The 16,991-nt window shown below is 43.4% G+C and overlaps 1 protein-coding gene across 1 annotated transcript; it reads right to left on the minus strand.

Annotated features, from left to right (window-relative positions):
* Positions 1 to 1,305: 1,305 nt before the first annotated feature.
* Positions 1,306 to 15,094, minus strand: LOC140820709 (uncharacterized). Its single transcript, XM_073181030.1, has 5 exons — positions 14,874 to 15,094; positions 14,711 to 14,783; positions 2,399 to 5,245; positions 1,714 to 2,335; positions 1,306 to 1,556 (listed from the first exon to the last, which is right to left on the minus strand). Exons 1-5 carry the CDS (start codon positions 15,092 to 15,094, stop codon positions 1,306 to 1,308), a joined length of 4,014 nt encoding a protein of 1,337 aa, XP_073037131.1.
* Between the last annotated feature and the right edge of the window lie 1,897 nt (positions 15,095 to 16,991).

Below are 16,991 nucleotides of genomic sequence, written 5' to 3' on the forward strand. Positions count from 1 at the left end.
GCACAGGAATGTCATCCATTGAATTGTGCAACTCATCAAAGCTTTTCTTGGCCGTCCGAGGGGACGGTGGAGTCAGGATATCGCGAAATGACACAGTAAGAGGAGTAGGAACACGCGTACCTGTTTTGACCGGTTCAGCACAAGGGTTGACTGCCGAGTCAACTCGTTCCACCCGGCGGTTTGACTCGACCGAGTTGACTAGTGAGTTACCTCCCGGAGCACCACCATGGATCGGCGACGGTGAGAGGAGTCCAGAACCGGTACCAATTTGAGCAGACTCGGGCATTGGAGGGTTCGATTGAGCCAAAGAAGATGATGGACTACGATTTTGCCCTAGAAAAGAGGGGTTTCCGATCGGTGGCCGGAAACCCAAAATTGAAGACGGCAAAACACGACCCAGGCTTGGACGAAGGGACCCTGAAGAGTAATTGAGAAAAGGATTTGAAACGGTGGAGAAATTAACCTGAGAAGATGACGGAAAAGATGAACCCGCCTGGAAATTCTCAGATCTAAAATTCCCGGCGCCGGCGAACGGGGATTGTTCAATTGATTGAGGCGTTATGACCGCCATGAAGTGAGGATTTAGGGTTTAGGGTTTAGGGTTTGGGGTTTCGGGTTTAGGGTTTAGGGTTTAGGGTTTAGGGTTTAGGGTTTTTTTTTTTTTTTTTAAAATAAACACCGCCGGATGCGGGGGGGTTAGGCAGACCCCTACCTGTATATAACATCAAAACAGAGATACAACAGAAAACCTAACGAGAGGGGGACTATACCAAGACCTCTCGAAAAGCTACCACACAACATACAAAAGACAAAGTCTAGGGTGGCAAAAATATGAGCCAAAAACTAATCCCTAAGAAAAGCGCGTAATACAGATGAACAACAAGAAACAACGCTAAATACATGAAAATACATCGTAACCTATCTAAGCAGTAGAGATCCGGCTCAGAAGTAAGTGCAAAAGACCATCGATGGTACCCATCTCTGAGCCATCTGCCAGTGTAATGCCAAACTGAAGAATACATCCTAATCCAAGGTCGGTCTGCTGTACACGATCTAGCAGTCAAAAGAGTATGCAGCTGGAAAGTCACTGTGCAAAAACGGTCAAAACACAAAAAGAGGACCGTAATCCAGCTCGAGTCAGAAAAGCTCCAAGACCCAAGGAGAAGGGGAAATCTGACGGAGCTCATATAATCAGAAACCCAAGCATGACGGTAACTCTGAAAAAAGATGGATCCAATAGAGAACATCCAGAGCCACCAAAGCACCGATAAATCCCGACATGAATGAGGCTCTGGGCCAAAGAGATCACCGAAATGAAATATCCAGAGCCACCATAACAATCGGCAAGAGAGCATAAAAGTAAGAAAGCGGCGGGCAAGGAGAAGCCTGCAGTGATCGCCTGCCGGATAACAAGAATGGTCCACAGAAAAACACCGACGGAGGAAGTGCTTGGAACCACCCTAATCCAAAGGAACAAAATGAAGAGAGTGCAAGTGTCTGGGCCAACTTGCACAGCTCAAAAGAGAGATAAGAAACAACCACCAAGAACAAACAACCTGCAAGAAAAATAAAAACATACATATATATAGATAAAGAAGTAGAGCCAAAAAGAAGAAGGGGCTGCAAATGGCTAAGAATATCTGGATCGGATGTATGGAAGCCCTGAACGATCCGAACGGGCAAGGATGGAGATGTGGCTGGGTAAGGAAGGACCTAACTCTACGGTAAACTGCCGAAGTTCATGAGCCCTAGCCGCCAAAGCATCCGCCACCGAATTACCCTCCCGGTATATATGCGAGATATGAACCATACGCCCCCTCAAGAGAACCAAAATTCTAGACACAATGTGATCCAACCCCCAACGACACTGACGAGAACGGAGGATCTGAATAGAAATCTGAGAATCAACCTCGATCCAAAGAGGGAATAGAGAAAGATCAGAACAAAGAATAAGACCCCTCCAGACCGCCCAAAGTTCCGCCCGTATAGTAGACCCAGCTCCAATGAACTCACTGAACGATAGCAAGACCCGCCCAGAATGATCACGAACGACGCCACCAGCCGAAGAATCCCCTGGATTCCCTCTCGAACTCCCATCCACATTAAGCTTAAAACAACCAGACGGCGGCCGAAGCCAACGAACAATCGCCGTCCGATGATATCTGAATAAGAAAACCGAAATCCCCAGAGATCGCGCCACCTGGAAAAAACCCACCCAATGCTTGGGTTTGACAGTACGCGCAGAGTGGGCAAGGCGCAGGTAAGACAAGATCTGGAACTTCACCGTCTCTCCAGAAATGGAGAGCTGGCGGTGCTTCGCATCATTCCGAGCAGTCTAGAGAAACCACAAAATAATGAAAGGGAGAAACTCCCTCACGTGGCCCCCTGGAGCCCAGACCAGATCCCTCTTCCACGCACTAAGGAATAACCTGAAATCCTCAGTGTCAGGGATACGAACCCCAAAGATCGCACCAAAAAAATGCCAAACAGGGCGAGCCACCGGGCTGCGAATAAACACATGCGTGAAAGTCTCAGACATGTCACAACACTGACAACGAGAAGCTAACGCAAAGCCACGGCGCTGAAGCACCTCATCAACTGGGAGCCAGTGATGCAGAAATCTCCAAAGAAAGAATGACATCGTAGGCCTCAACCAACGACCCCAACAGGGGCGATTAATATCAGAGATCGGGGCGCGAAAGCGAATCAACTCCCAAGCGGACTTGACAGAAAAAACTCCATCGGAGCTATGGATCCAACGAGGCGAATCCAACTCTCCCGAAAGAATCGGGACCAACACAATCTGCTCCGCAATAGAAGGAGCAACTACTGAACATAGGAGATCAAAATCCCAGGCACCCTCAGAAAGAAAATGGGAAACCCGGGCTCCACGATCCCCACAGACCTCAGTCTGACTGGACAGGGGAACATCCCTGAACAGACAATCGTCCCAAAATGAAATCTCTCCATGGCCAACACGCCAGCGAATACCACTCTCCGCACGAGGCCGGATCTGAAGCAAACGCCGCCAAGTGGGAGATATAAAACCACTAGAAGAAACACAAGCTGGGTGTGCCAAGAGACAATATTTCCTCATCAAGAATTTGGCCCAGAGGGAAGATCCCTGCCTGAACCGAAACCACAGTTTTAAAGAGAAGCTATCCACGAGATCTTTCAATCTGCGGAAGCCAAGACCCCCCTCTTCCACAGGGAGGCAAGCCCGAGACCAGCGAGCCCAATGCCATTTCTTCTCCAAGGGCCTAGACCCCCAAAGAAAGGCATTAAAGGCTCTCTCAAGTTTCTCCATCACAGCCAAAGGAGGCTGAACAACCTGAAACAAATATATGGGCATCGAGAGGAGCACGCTACGTATGAGGGTCATGCGGCTCCCCGGAGAAAGAGTACGAATCTCCCAACCCTCCAGCCGCCTCCTAACAGACTGTAAGAGGGGCTCAAAATGAGAACACGTCCTATTGCCCCGAAATAAAGGAACTCCGAGGTACGTGATCGGCAGATGACCCTCCGCAAAGCCAGTGATACGCAAAAGTCTAGAGCGAAGGCGCTCAGAGCATCGCGGAGGTAAAATCAGGGAACTCTTGACAGCATTCACCAGCTGTCCCGAACAATTCTCATAGTGATGCAGAAAGTCTAAAAGACGCTGCATCCCACGAGACCCACCATTGGCAAAAATAATAATATCATCAGCATAAGCCAGGTGGGAAATCAAAAGATCACAACTAGAACGGTACCTCATATCAGGATGACGCAAGTAGAGTCTGTCAAGGCCACGCGAAAGATACTCCGCCCCTAAGATGAAGAGAAGGGGGGACAATGGATCTCCCTGCCTGAGGCCCCTGGTAGAGCCGAAGAACCCCGAAAGAGAGCCATTGATATTAACGGAGAAATGACAATGAGAAATACAGGCCGAGACCAACGCCACAACCTGCTCAGAGAAACCAAAATGGCGCAAAACAGCAAAAAGGAAAGGCCATTGGACCCGATCATAGGCCTTGGCCATATCCAACTTCAAAATAACATTACCACCACGAGTGGGAAGAGTGAGACTATGAGTGAGCTCCTGGGCAAGGAGGATATTATCAGAAATCATCCGTCCTGGAACAAAACCACTCTGATTCAAAGAAATAAGTCTCTCCGCCACAGCCCGCAAACGAGAGTACAACAACTTAGAAATGATTTTGTTCGTGACATTACACAGGCTGATCGGACGGAAATCCGACCAAGCCCGAGGACCCTCGACTTTTGGGATCAAAGTAATCGTGGTAGCAGTAAAGCTCTGAGGCAGGGGAGAGCCTCGGAAAAAATCCAAAACTGCATCCAACACATCCTGATGAACGATCTCCCAGCAATGCTGGAAAAACGCCGAAGAGAAGCCATCAGGGCCTGCCACACTGTCAGGGGAAATGGAGAAAACTGTCGCACGCACCTCCTCAAGGGAGGGGGTAGCAGTAATCCCATAATTATCTTCATCAGAGATCACCGAAGGAAACCCAGAAAAATCAGGACAATCAAGCACAAAGGGATCTCCAGTGAGTAAGTGCTGAAAAAACGAGGCACCCGACTGCTGAATCAACTCAGGAGACGACAGGCAAACCCCATCCTCCCATATGCGGAATATCTTATTAGCCACACGCTTCTTCTTAACCATGTTATGAAAGAGTTTGGTGTTCCGCTCACCATCCTCTAGCCAGTTGCATGCAGCTTTCTGTTTCCAAAAATCCGCCTCCATGGCGGTGACACGAGCCAGATCTGCATTACGATCAGACAGGACAGTCCAATTCGCATCAGAAGGATCGGCCTCACAGACAAGCTCAGCAGAACGAACTGCACTCTCAGCCTCGGTGATTTTATCAAAGATGTTACCAAAAACATCCCGATTCCACCACTTGAGGTGATTCTTGAGACGTTTCAACTTGACAAAAAGACGCGACATACCAATCAGACTGCAAGGCAAATTCCAATTGAGCCTAACAGTCTGCAAAAAACCATGATGCCGAAGCCACATACGCTGGAAGCGAAACGAGCTCGGCCCACGGGCAAAAACCGGAGCGGTAACCAAAAGCGGACAGTGGTCAGAAACAGTACGGGGAAGATGTTCAACTCGAATGGAGCTGAAATGATCACCCCAATCAACGGAAACCAGAACCCTGTCCAACCGCTTCCAAATGGTCTTATTCGTCCAAGTGAACGAAGACCCCTCAAAACCAGCATCAATCAAACCAGAATCCTGAAAGCGGACCGGTTACGGTGGCCGGAAGCCGCAACGGAAGCAAAAATTCGAAATTTTAAGGAGGAAATTTCGGCCACCCCAAATGAATCTTGTGTAATATTTACAAAATCAAAACCATACATAGGATGTTAAAGAAATGTACCTATCAACTTTAAAAAGTTGATTGTGGCTCCAACTTTGTTGTTGAACAACAAAGCTCTTGAATGGAAGATGAATCTACAAGCTCTCCTCCTTTCTTCTTGAATCTTTCCTTCAAATTAGGCCCACCACCAACTAGGTAGATCCCCTCACAATTTGCACTAGAAAAATGTGAGAATTTTTCAAAGAGAAGTGTGTGTTTTCTCCAACAAATTGAAGAACACAAAAGAAGAGAAAAAATGGAGAGAATAGGTTGATGAGTTTCGGCCATGTATGTTGTAGAATGAGGGAGGAGAATCTAGTCTTGGGGTTGCAAAAAGTTGATACAAAAAGTTGCATGCCAACCATTATTTTAATCAAAAGTATTCCCCAACTCTTCACCTCCCATGCATGCATATAATATAGTTTTTAATCAAATTAAAAACTTTGGACTAAATTTAATTATCTCAAACATATTTGAGACTAATTAAACATTACTTGAATTTACCCAAGTCCCACTAGTTAAATAATTATTTTAATTGAGCTCTACAAGACTCAATATTATTTAATTAATCCAACACTTGAATTTAATTTAATCATTTGGGCTCTACAAGGCCCACTAGTGTTTGATTAATTCAACACTTGAATTAATTTAATTTAGTCCATTATAATGTTTATGAAAATCACAATTTTCAAATACATTATTCTCTTGGCCAAATTTTGATTTAGGAACACTTCCATAAATCAAAATTTACATTTCTCTCATAGAAGTCAAACTTCTATTTTTCTTTGCACTTATAAACTCATTTATAAGTCGTTCAACACATTGAACTATTTTCTCCTTTATAGAAGTCATACTTCTAATTTTCTTTACGCTTATAAACTCCTTTATAAGCCGTTCAACACATTGAACTATTTTTACTTCTCATCGGGATTTACAAAGCTAGTACTTGTGTGGCCCTCAATGGTTCATTGATAGAACTAGCCGTGGGTTCACATCTCCATGTGATTCGGACTAAACATGTCCTTATTCGAGCATACCCCAATTGCTCCATTCTTACTTATCAACTCCTTGATAGTAAGAACGTCAGAACTCAAGTCTGATAGTACCCAACCAATCACGTTAAACGCCTAGCAGCATCGCTTACGTGATTCCCTAGGTATCACATGATAGTGCCTGCAAGAACCATTCAATTATGGTTAGCGTACAGTACGGTCCCTTCAACTCATATATCCCGATCTATTCGACAACCATTGGTTTATCGAGAGTTGTCAATGAATCGATACTATGTGTCATGTCGTAGTTGCATCGATGGTGTAATCTATGAAACCCCTTCCATAATTACAACCATACTCTGGCCAGAGATTTCGATCTACATACACATGATAACACATAGGATATCCATACCCAAAGGTAAGCGGTGAATCCCCGACTACAATGCATCGACTCCTATGTGTTTCGACAGAACACCCAACCTTGCCACCTGATGACCCCATGAGAGTCGGTAAACAAGTCAAAGTGTAATTCTAGCACATAGAGTCTCAATGTTGTCCCGGGTCATAAGGACTAATTCTGTACAACCATAAACCAGGACTTTTCCACTCGATAAGTGAGAACCACTTGGAAAGTCCTTTTATGGAGGGTTGTTCAGTGCACTCTACCAGGAGCACCTATCTGCATGTTCGGACATCACAATGTCCCCTACCAATGAAACATGGTACTCACATCGCAGATACTAGTTTCTAACTCGAGCGGCCTATATCCTTCTTAGTGGCGGCTGAATCGACTAGGAACCGTTTAGAATATACAGTATTACAAATATGAGTTTCATGATACTCATCATATGAGCATCTCATATTCTTTCTACTATTTGTATATTCAAGGGCTTTATCTATGCAGCTAGCATGGGTATACAGATAAAGATTTGCCAAAGTAATAATTTTAAATATTATTATAATAAAGACTGCTTATACATAGAGTTTCATTGTGAACACTCGGCCAACACTTGGCTCGACGGGCACCTACTCTAACAATCTCCCACTTGCACTAGAGCCAACTACCCATATGCTTAAAACCCATTGATTCGCGATGCTTGTCGAATAATGGTCCAGGTAAAGGCTTAGCTAGTGGATCAACAACATAATCTGCGGAGCCGACTTTGTCAATAGACACTACTCTTCTTTCCACAATCTCTCCGAGGATGTGGTACTTTCTCAATACGAGTTTGGATTTCTGATGAGACCTAGGCTCCTTTGCTTGAGCTACAGCTCCCGTGTTGTCACACAACACCGGGACAGGAGCTACTCCATTAGGAATGACGTCCAACTCTTAGACGAAATTCCTTATCCAAACAGCCTCTCTTGCTGCATCTGATGCAGCAATGTATTCGGCCTCTGTGCTGGAATCCGTAACATTGTCTTGCTTGGAACTCTTCCAAGAGACAGCAGCACCGTTGAGCATGAATACAAAACTAGAGGTTGACTTCGAGTTATCGATATCGCTTTGGAAGCTAGAGTCGGTATAGCCTTCCAATTTCAGTTCTCTACCCCATAGACCAAGAACAACTTATTGGTCCTTCTCAACAACTTGAGGATGTCTTTCACAGCTTTCTAGTTGTGGAAGACCGGGGTTCGATTGATATCTTTTCACTACACATAGTGAAAACGCCACGTCAGGACGTGTAGATATCATCCCATACATGATGTTACCAATTGCCGAAGCATACGGAATGCGTGTCATCGTCACTATCTCTGCATCAGTCTCAGGAGACAGACTTGGATAGGGACACGCCATGACACATTGGTAGATGTCCTCTCAAGGACGCATCCATCGAGAACCGCTTCACGAAGGTATCATGTATGTGGACTGGGTGAGACCAAGCCATCTTTTCGATTTATCTCTATAGATCTGTATCCCAATACAAAAGATGCTTCTCCCAAGTCCTGCATCGAGAACTTACTCGTTAACCATATCTTAGTTGATTGCAACATTCCTACATCATTCCCAATGAGTAGAATGTCATCAACATAAAGCACCAGGAATGTCACAACACTCCCACTGACCTTCTTATACACACAGGGTTCCTCATGATTCTTAGTAAATCAAACTCTTTGATTGTATTATCGAATCTGAGGTTCCAACTCCTTGATGCCTGCTTTAGATCATAAATAGATCTCTGAAGTTTACATACCATATGCTCACTTCCGATAGATGTAAACCCTTCAGGTTGAGACATGTAAATCACTTTCTTAAAATCCCCATTAAGAAAGACTGTCTTAACATCCATCTGCCATATCTCATAGTCATACCATGCAGCTATGGCTAGCAAAATCCTTATGGACTTGAACATTACGACTGGGAAAAGGTTTCCTCAAAGTCAACTCCTTGTCTTTGAGTACATCCTTTTGCCACCAATCGCGCCTTGAAAGTCAATACCTTCCCATCCGCCCCAAGTCCCTATGGGAACAGTTCCCTCAGGTGGATCCACAAGATCCTACACTTGGTTCGAATGCATGGAATTCAACTCAGATTCCATTTCTTCAAGTCACTTGGATGAATTGGCATCAGATAACGCTTCCTTGAAGGTCCATGGATCACATCCATGGTTAGGCTCATCATGGCCTTCTTCAAGAAGCTGACCATACCTCATAGGTGGTCTCGAGACTTTCTCGTATCTGCTAGGAGCTTGTATCTCCTCTCTTGGCTCATCGGGTGTGGGTTCCATAATTGTGGGTTTCTCTCGAACCTCTTCGAGTTCTATCATCTCCCTTTTTCTATCCAATAGAAAATCCTTTTCCCAAAAGGGTTGCATTCCTAGAAACAAACACTTTTGTTTCTTGGGGATGATAGAAATGATATCCAACTTAATTCCTTGGATATCCCACAAAGTAACATAAAATGGATCAACAATCCAATTTATCTCCCACTACCTGCTTCACATAAGCAGGGCTCCCCATATTCTAAGATAAGAATATTTGGGAGGCTTACCCATCCATATCTCATATGGTATCTGCCTTTGAATGGACATTTAGTAGAATATCTTTTACTTTTAAGTTATAGAGATCGTTTTTCAAGTTCTCAAGTACCAATTAAACATTCATTCTTGTAAATGTTGCAAACACCTTTGCTAAATAAACAAGAATATCCATTTTTATCACAATAGAAATGGAAACAATGTTTTACAAAATTAGGTACAAACAAAACATCTCATAAAATTAACTTAAACTATTGTTCAATAATAAGTAAACATCCTTAATGGCCTTGGCAGCAACTCTTGCTCCATTGCCCATCCTCAAGAAGGTCACACCTTCTTTAAGTTTCCTACTTCTTCCCATCACCTGTAACCCATTACAGAGATGTGAGTCACAATCGGTATCTAATACCCAAGAAGTAGAGTTAATTGAAATGTTTACTTAAATTTAGAACATACCGTTTCCAGAACACTTCTGGGCAAGATATTCTTTGCAATTACGCCTCCAATGTCCAGGCTTCTTGCAGTGATGACATACATCATTAGTCTTGTCAGCCTTAACTGGTCTGGCTGCCTCAACAGGGTTCGGAGATTGCCTCAACAAGGGCACGTTCTTCTCGGGACGTTGGAAAGAACTCTTCTTTCCCTTCCCATGTGGATCAATCTTCGTACCAGATGAAGAACCCACATAAAGAACCAACTTCTCTTTCTTGATGGTGGATTCAAACGTAACAAGCATGTTCACCAACTCCTCAAGGGTCGGTTCCATCTTGTTCATGTTGAAGTTCACCACAAAAGGATCAAATGAGCTAGGCAACGATAACAGCAACATGTCGGTGGTCAACTCCGAAGGCAGGATCAGATCCATGCCAACGAGCTTGTCCACGAGCCCGATCACCTTTAGGCCATGCTCATGGACCGAGGTCCCCTCTCGCATGCGCAAAGTGATCAGCTCCTTGACGGTAGCATGCCTAAGAGGACGCGTTTGCTCTCCAAAGAGCTCTTTGAGATGCAAATGAATGTCAGCAGCACTCTTTGCACCCTCTAAACGCCTCTGTAGCTCATCGTTCATAGAAGTCAGCATATAACACCTGGCTATCAAGTCATGGTCACACCATTCCTTGTAAGCCTGCAATTCCTCAGGATTGCAGTCAGTCGGAGCCTCAACAGGGGGCGACTGAGTTAGTGTATATGTTACCCTTTCCGAATTTAAGACTATTTTCAAATTTCTTAGCCAAGTGAGGTAATTAGGTCCAGTTAATATGTGTTTGTCGAGTATTATAGATATCGAATTGCGCATCGAAGACATTGTCGATTTGTACTGAAAAGTAAAAACAGATAAATGTTGATGACTATTTTAAATATTTAGTAAGATATGAAGTTTGGACTTATACTTCATAAATATTTGCTCCCACTGTTTTGACATCTTTCACTACCCTCTAGTAAAAACGGGAAACTCCTTTCCTCAGTAGGTACGTAAGGTCCAATTAGCGAATTATGATCCCGAATAATATCAGCCAATCACAAAACCTAAAAGGTAGTTTCCAATTGCATCACAATGCAACCCTTAACGTAAACTTTTGTCTCACGTTTGATTAGGACCCAATAATATGACGTCGTTCATCTTTACGTGTCAAGCCTAACCCATCGATATTGAACCTTAATGGACGGTCGCCATGAGTTCCCTCAATAATATGAGCCGAAATCATGGGAGTTCCACGTAGTTCACATCACCATGTCAATGGATGTCACAGCTTTCCGGCACCCAGGGCCCCCCCAATAATATGAGCCGAGCCCCGAGTACGGGTAGCGTTCATCATGCACCCATTGTCGATGGAAGACAAGGAAATTATAAACAAATTTATAATTCCCCTTTTCGGGCTTGATATTAATTTTGAATCTTATTCAAAATGAGTGTTTTTAATTTTGAAAGGTCTCATCATTAATTTTATTTTAAAAGCTCGCCATGTTTGATCGTATGTTTGCCGGATTCATGCAACTTTGTTATTATCATAATAATAACGCACATACTCATTATTTATAACATATCATGCATATATCATAAATAGAAAACAATACAAGGATGATCAATCGCCCCAAAACTAATGGCCCGTGTGAGCCAAACACGGGCCTAGGTCCAATCCTAGGGTAAATGCACGGGATGCAATGCAACTAAATTATTACATTAGCATCCAATATTACATGTCTTCGATCTTCATAATCACCAAGGCCACCATCTTCCAATCTTGATCTTCCCCTATTCTAATATTTACAAATAAATATCCATGGCACATAGGGATACATCTCATGGGGTGGGAACGGGCCATAAACCAAGCCCACTTGATAAATTGATAATTATTACAATCATTCAACACAAATATCCTAGCATACACCTAGCAAATTGGGCTTGGGCTTTTGATCATCCTTCATGCATAATATCACATATCATACACCATCAATTAATTATCACTATAATTAATTGATCCAATATTATATATCTTGATCCAATCACTAACCGCCACAATTATAAATTAAATTAACAAAGTATACAAACACCTTTGTCTACTTTCAAATTAATTTATTTATAATCGAATTTCTTGTAAATCACCATTTACTATAAATAATTAAAGTCTCACTTCAATTATTTATTTTATGAGAAAATATGTGCAACAATTGTAAATTTAAACTTAAGGGCCCAAAACCCATTTTTCACCAAAAATACTTAGGCCCATTTAAATTTCACAAATAATGTTGTCCATCCAATGGCCCAACATCTCAAGGCCCATGACACTAAGATTGTCCAAAACACTTTAGGAAACCCTAGCCGTCATCGCCGTCGCCGGAGCTCCGTCGCCGGATTCCGTCAACAACAAAAAAATTTTTTTTTTTATTTTAAAAACTGAACATTTCGGGCAGCCCCTCGGGCTGCCCTATGCTGCCCGAAATTTTCGGGCAGCCGAGGGGCTGCCCGAAAAACATTTTTTTTTTTTTGTTTTTCTTCAAAAAATTTCGGCCTTCACCATACATGCACCAAAAAATTTCTCAAGCGGTTAGAAATCGATCTCAACATAATATTACGTAAATATTACACAAAATCCGTAACCTTAGCTGGATACCACTTGAAAGCGGACCGGTTACGGTGGCCGGAAGCCGCAACGGAAGCAAAAATTCGAAATTTTAAGGAGGAAATTTCGGCCACCCCAAATGAATCTTGTGTAATATTTACAAAATCAAAACCATATATAGGATGTTAAAGAAATGTACCTATCAACTTTAAAAAGTTGATTGTGGCTCCAACTTTGTTGTTGAACAATAAAGCTCTTGAATGGAAGATGAATCTACAAGCTCTCCTCCTTTCTTCTTGAATCTTTCCTTCAAATTAGGCCCACCACCAACTAGGTAGATCCCCTCACAATTTGCACTAGAAAAATGTGAGGATTTTTCAAAGAGAAGTGTGTGTTTTCTCCAACAAATTGAAGAACACAAAAGAAGAGAAAAAATGGAGAGAATAGGTTGATGAGTTTCGGCCATGTATGTTGTAGAATGAGGGAGGAGAATCTAGTCTTGGGGTTGCAAAAAGTTGATACAAAAAGTTGCATGCCAACCATTATTTTAATCAAAAGTATTCCCCAACTCTTCACCTCCCATGCATGCATATAATATAGTTTTTAATCAAATTAAAAACTTTGGACTAAATTTAATTATCTCAAACATATTTGAGACTAATTAAACATTACTTGAATTTACCCAAGTCTCACTAGTTAAATAATTATTTTAATTGAGCTCTACAAGACTCAATATTATTTAATTAATCCAACACTTGAATTAATTTAATCATTTGGGCTCTACAAGGCCCACTAGTGTTTGATTAATTCAACACTTGAATTAATTTAATTTAGTCCATTATAATGTTTATGAAAATCACAATTTTCAAATACATTATTCTCTTGGCCAAATTTTGATTTAGGAACACTTCCATAAATCAAAATTTACATTTCTCTCATAGAAGTCAAACTTCTATTTTTCTTTGCACTTATAAACTCATTTATAAGTCGTTCAACACATTGAACTATTTTCTCCTTTATAGAAGTCATACTTCTAATTTTCCTTACGCTTATAAACTCCTTTATAAGCCGTTCAACACATTGAACTATTTTTACTTCTCATCGGGATTTACAAAGCTAGTACTTGTGTGGCCCTCAATGGTTCATTGATACAACTAGCCGTGGGTTCACATCTCCATGTGATTCGGACTAAACATGTCCTTATTCGAGCATACCCCAATTGCTCCATTCTTACTTATCAACTCCTTGATAGTAAGAACGTCAGAACTCAAGTCTGATAGTACCCAACCAATCACGTTAAACGCCTAGCAGCATCGCTTACGTGATTCCCTAGGTATCACATGATAGTGCCTGCAAGAACCATTCAATTATGGTTAGCGTACAGTACGGTCCCTTCAACTCATATATCCCGATCGATTCGACAACCATTGGTTTATCGAGAGTTGTCAATGAATCGATACTATGTGTCATGTCGTAGTTGCATCGATGGTGTAATCTATGAAACCCCTTTTATAATTACAACCATACTCTGGCCAGAGATTTCGATCTACATACACATGATAACACATAGGATATCCATACCCAAAGGTAAGCGGTGAATCCCCGACTACAATGCATCGACTCCTATGTATTTCGACAGAACACCCAACCTTGCCACCTGATGACCCCATGAGAGTCGGTAAACAAGTCAAAGTGTAATTCTAGCACATAGAGTCTCAATGTTGTCCCGGGTCATAAGGACTAATTCTGTACAACCATAAACCAGGACTTTTCCACTCGATAAGTGAGAACTACTTGGAAAGTCCTTTTATGGAGGGTTGTTCAGTGCACTCTACCAGGAGCACCTATCTGCATGTTCGGACATCACAATGTCCCCTACCAATGAAACATGGTACTCACATCGCAGATACTAGTCTCTAACTCGAGCGGCCTATATCCTTCTTAGTGGCGGCTGAATCGACTAGGAACCGTTTAGAATATACAGTATTACAAATATGAGTTTCATGATACTCATCATATGAGCATCTCATATTCTTTCTACTATTTGTATATTCAAGGGCTTTATCTATGCAGCTAGCATGGGTATACAGATAAAGATTTGCCAAAGTAATAATTTTAAATATTATTAAAATAAAGACTGCTTATACATAGAGTTTCATTGTGAACACTCGGCCAACACTTGGCTCGACGGGCACCTACTCTAACAAATCCATAATGAAAGTGTTGAACTCCTCCATGGGTAGTAACCTACCACCACGGGTGCCCAAACACTCAGACGGATCACGAACAACATTGAAATCCCCACCAACCAGCCAAGGACCCAGAACAGGCTTGACGTGAAGCAGGGAAGACCAGAGATCACGACGCTCAATATAATCACATCTGGCATATACAAAGGAACAAAAAACAGATGTGGGCAAAAAAGGAGCAGAAAGCTTAATGTGAAGGAACTAAGCATGATCAAGAAGACACTCAGCCTGCACATCAGCAGCAAAAAACACCCAAATATGACCAGAAAGATTCGAGATGACTCGAGAAAAACCAAGACGACGAGTCATGAATCTCTGATCTAAATCGATCATCAGCTCCAAAACAGTCAAAACCTTAATCTGTTTCTCCTTAACAAAAGCATGAAGCCTCTGTTGGGACTCCGAACCTCGGAGTCCCCGGATATTCCAGATTAGGAAATTCATAAGGAACGGGCAGCAGAAATGCCCAATCGCTTCCTGAGCGACCCAGGGGGATCATCCCTCCCCCTCTTTTTCTTAACATCTGGCATATCTAAGTCTAGAACGCCATCCTCAGACGCACGGCCATCACCCGGTTCAGAATGTCTATCAGAACTCTGGTCAAGATCCTCACCTAACCTCTCACAGACAACCCTCTCAGAAACAGCAGAGCCCTGCCTATCAATCAACTGAGGGAACAAAGAAGACGCATCAGCAGGGGACGGAGGGTAAGAAGGAATCGAGTGAGAACTATGATTCTCCAAACAAATTACGGGTTCAGAAAATACCGTGTCAATGCCAGCATGCGGAGACCCCAAAACCTCCGCACAATCAACAAAAGGAGTGACATCCTCCTCCTCCAAATCTTTAGCCCCAGACAAGGCTGACACACCACCTAAAGACAACGGAGAAACAACAACGGTGGGTGAACTCAAACCTGCAGTATCCCTACCCTCAGAAGGGGCGTGCTCCAAAGGAGGACCCCCGGTGGTATCAACACCCACATCCCCCAAGGTGGTCCCAAACTCAGAAGTGGAACCAACTAACGCACTGGAATCAAAAAGCTGCGCCTCCTTCTGCCAAGGAGAAAGGACAGCAAAAGTATTCGAATTACTCTTGGACTGTGAAGGAGCCTGTCCTTGAGGGGGAACAGCAGCAGGTGGGACACGACGCGCTGGCCGTCTCCTTCTGCGACGTTTAGGACCAACAAAAGTCTCAACAGTGGGGTCCTGAGATCCCTGGACATCACCATAAATGACACCCTCCTGGAGTGACTGACCCGAAGCAACCGTCTGTGACGGAGGGACTGGACCACTAGACTTAGCCCGGATCGGCCGGGGATTCTTGCCATGCGAGTAACAAACACTCGTCGCATGTCCTAGCATTTTGCAATCAGTGCAATATGCCGGGATCCTCTCATACATAACCTCAATCTCTTGAGTGTGATCACCCCAGCCCACCCAAATTTGCTTGACTGGAGGCTCCAACACATTAATTTCCACACACACACGAGCAAAGGCCCCACGAGACACCTCAGCTGTGTGGTCATCAACTTTGATAGGCTTACCCAAGAGCTTGGCAATAGCACAAAGACTTTTTTTCTCATATAAATGCAAGGGCAATTCCGGAAGTCGAGCCCAAACTGGGGCAACAGGCGACTCCGCCTGAAACTTGAATTATGGTGTCCATTTAGAAAAACGGATACCAAGTGAGCCAACCATCACATTACCCCTCGCCCAAAGGCGGGCGTAATCCTCTTCACAAGAGAGAGTAATGACCATAAAACCACGGGGTAAAAATTTCAAATTGAACGGTCTGACCAAACCCACTTTGCCAAAGGCAACAGATATCATCGAATTGGGGACCACAGACCGATTCCCAGAAATTTTACCCACCAATGCAAATTTAAATGGCTCAACAAGGGAGGAAATTACCTTATCCGGGAATAGAATACCCGGTTTCCCATCCAAAAAAGAAGGCTCGAGTATCTCCTCCATCGAGTTCAGAACATCGTCAAAGCTATTCTTCATCGTACGAGGAGACGGGGGAGCCAAAACATCCTTAAAAGACACATGAGGTGAAACAGCAATTTTTGGACTTACATTGACCGCAGAAGCACCATGGTTGACTGCCGAGTTGACCCACTGAACTCGACTAGGAGACTCCACCGAGTTGACTCGGTCCTTACCCATCGGAGCACCACCAAGGGCCGGCGACGATGCAGTGAACAAGAAACCGGTGTCGGAACCAGCAGAACCGGGCGGCGGAGGGCTGAAATCGGGGAATACAGTAGCCGGAAAAGGGGAGGAAATCGGAATTTGGGCGTTTCCGATTTCCGGCGAGTTAGCTGAAATTGACGGAA

Source organism: Primulina eburnea, unplaced genomic scaffold (genome assembly GCF_022965805.1).
Source record: "Primulina eburnea isolate SZY01 unplaced genomic scaffold, ASM2296580v1 ctg1404_ERROPOS370979, whole genome shotgun sequence".
In the NCBI taxonomy this organism is placed as follows: domain Eukaryota; kingdom Viridiplantae; phylum Streptophyta; class Magnoliopsida; order Lamiales; family Gesneriaceae; genus Primulina; species Primulina eburnea.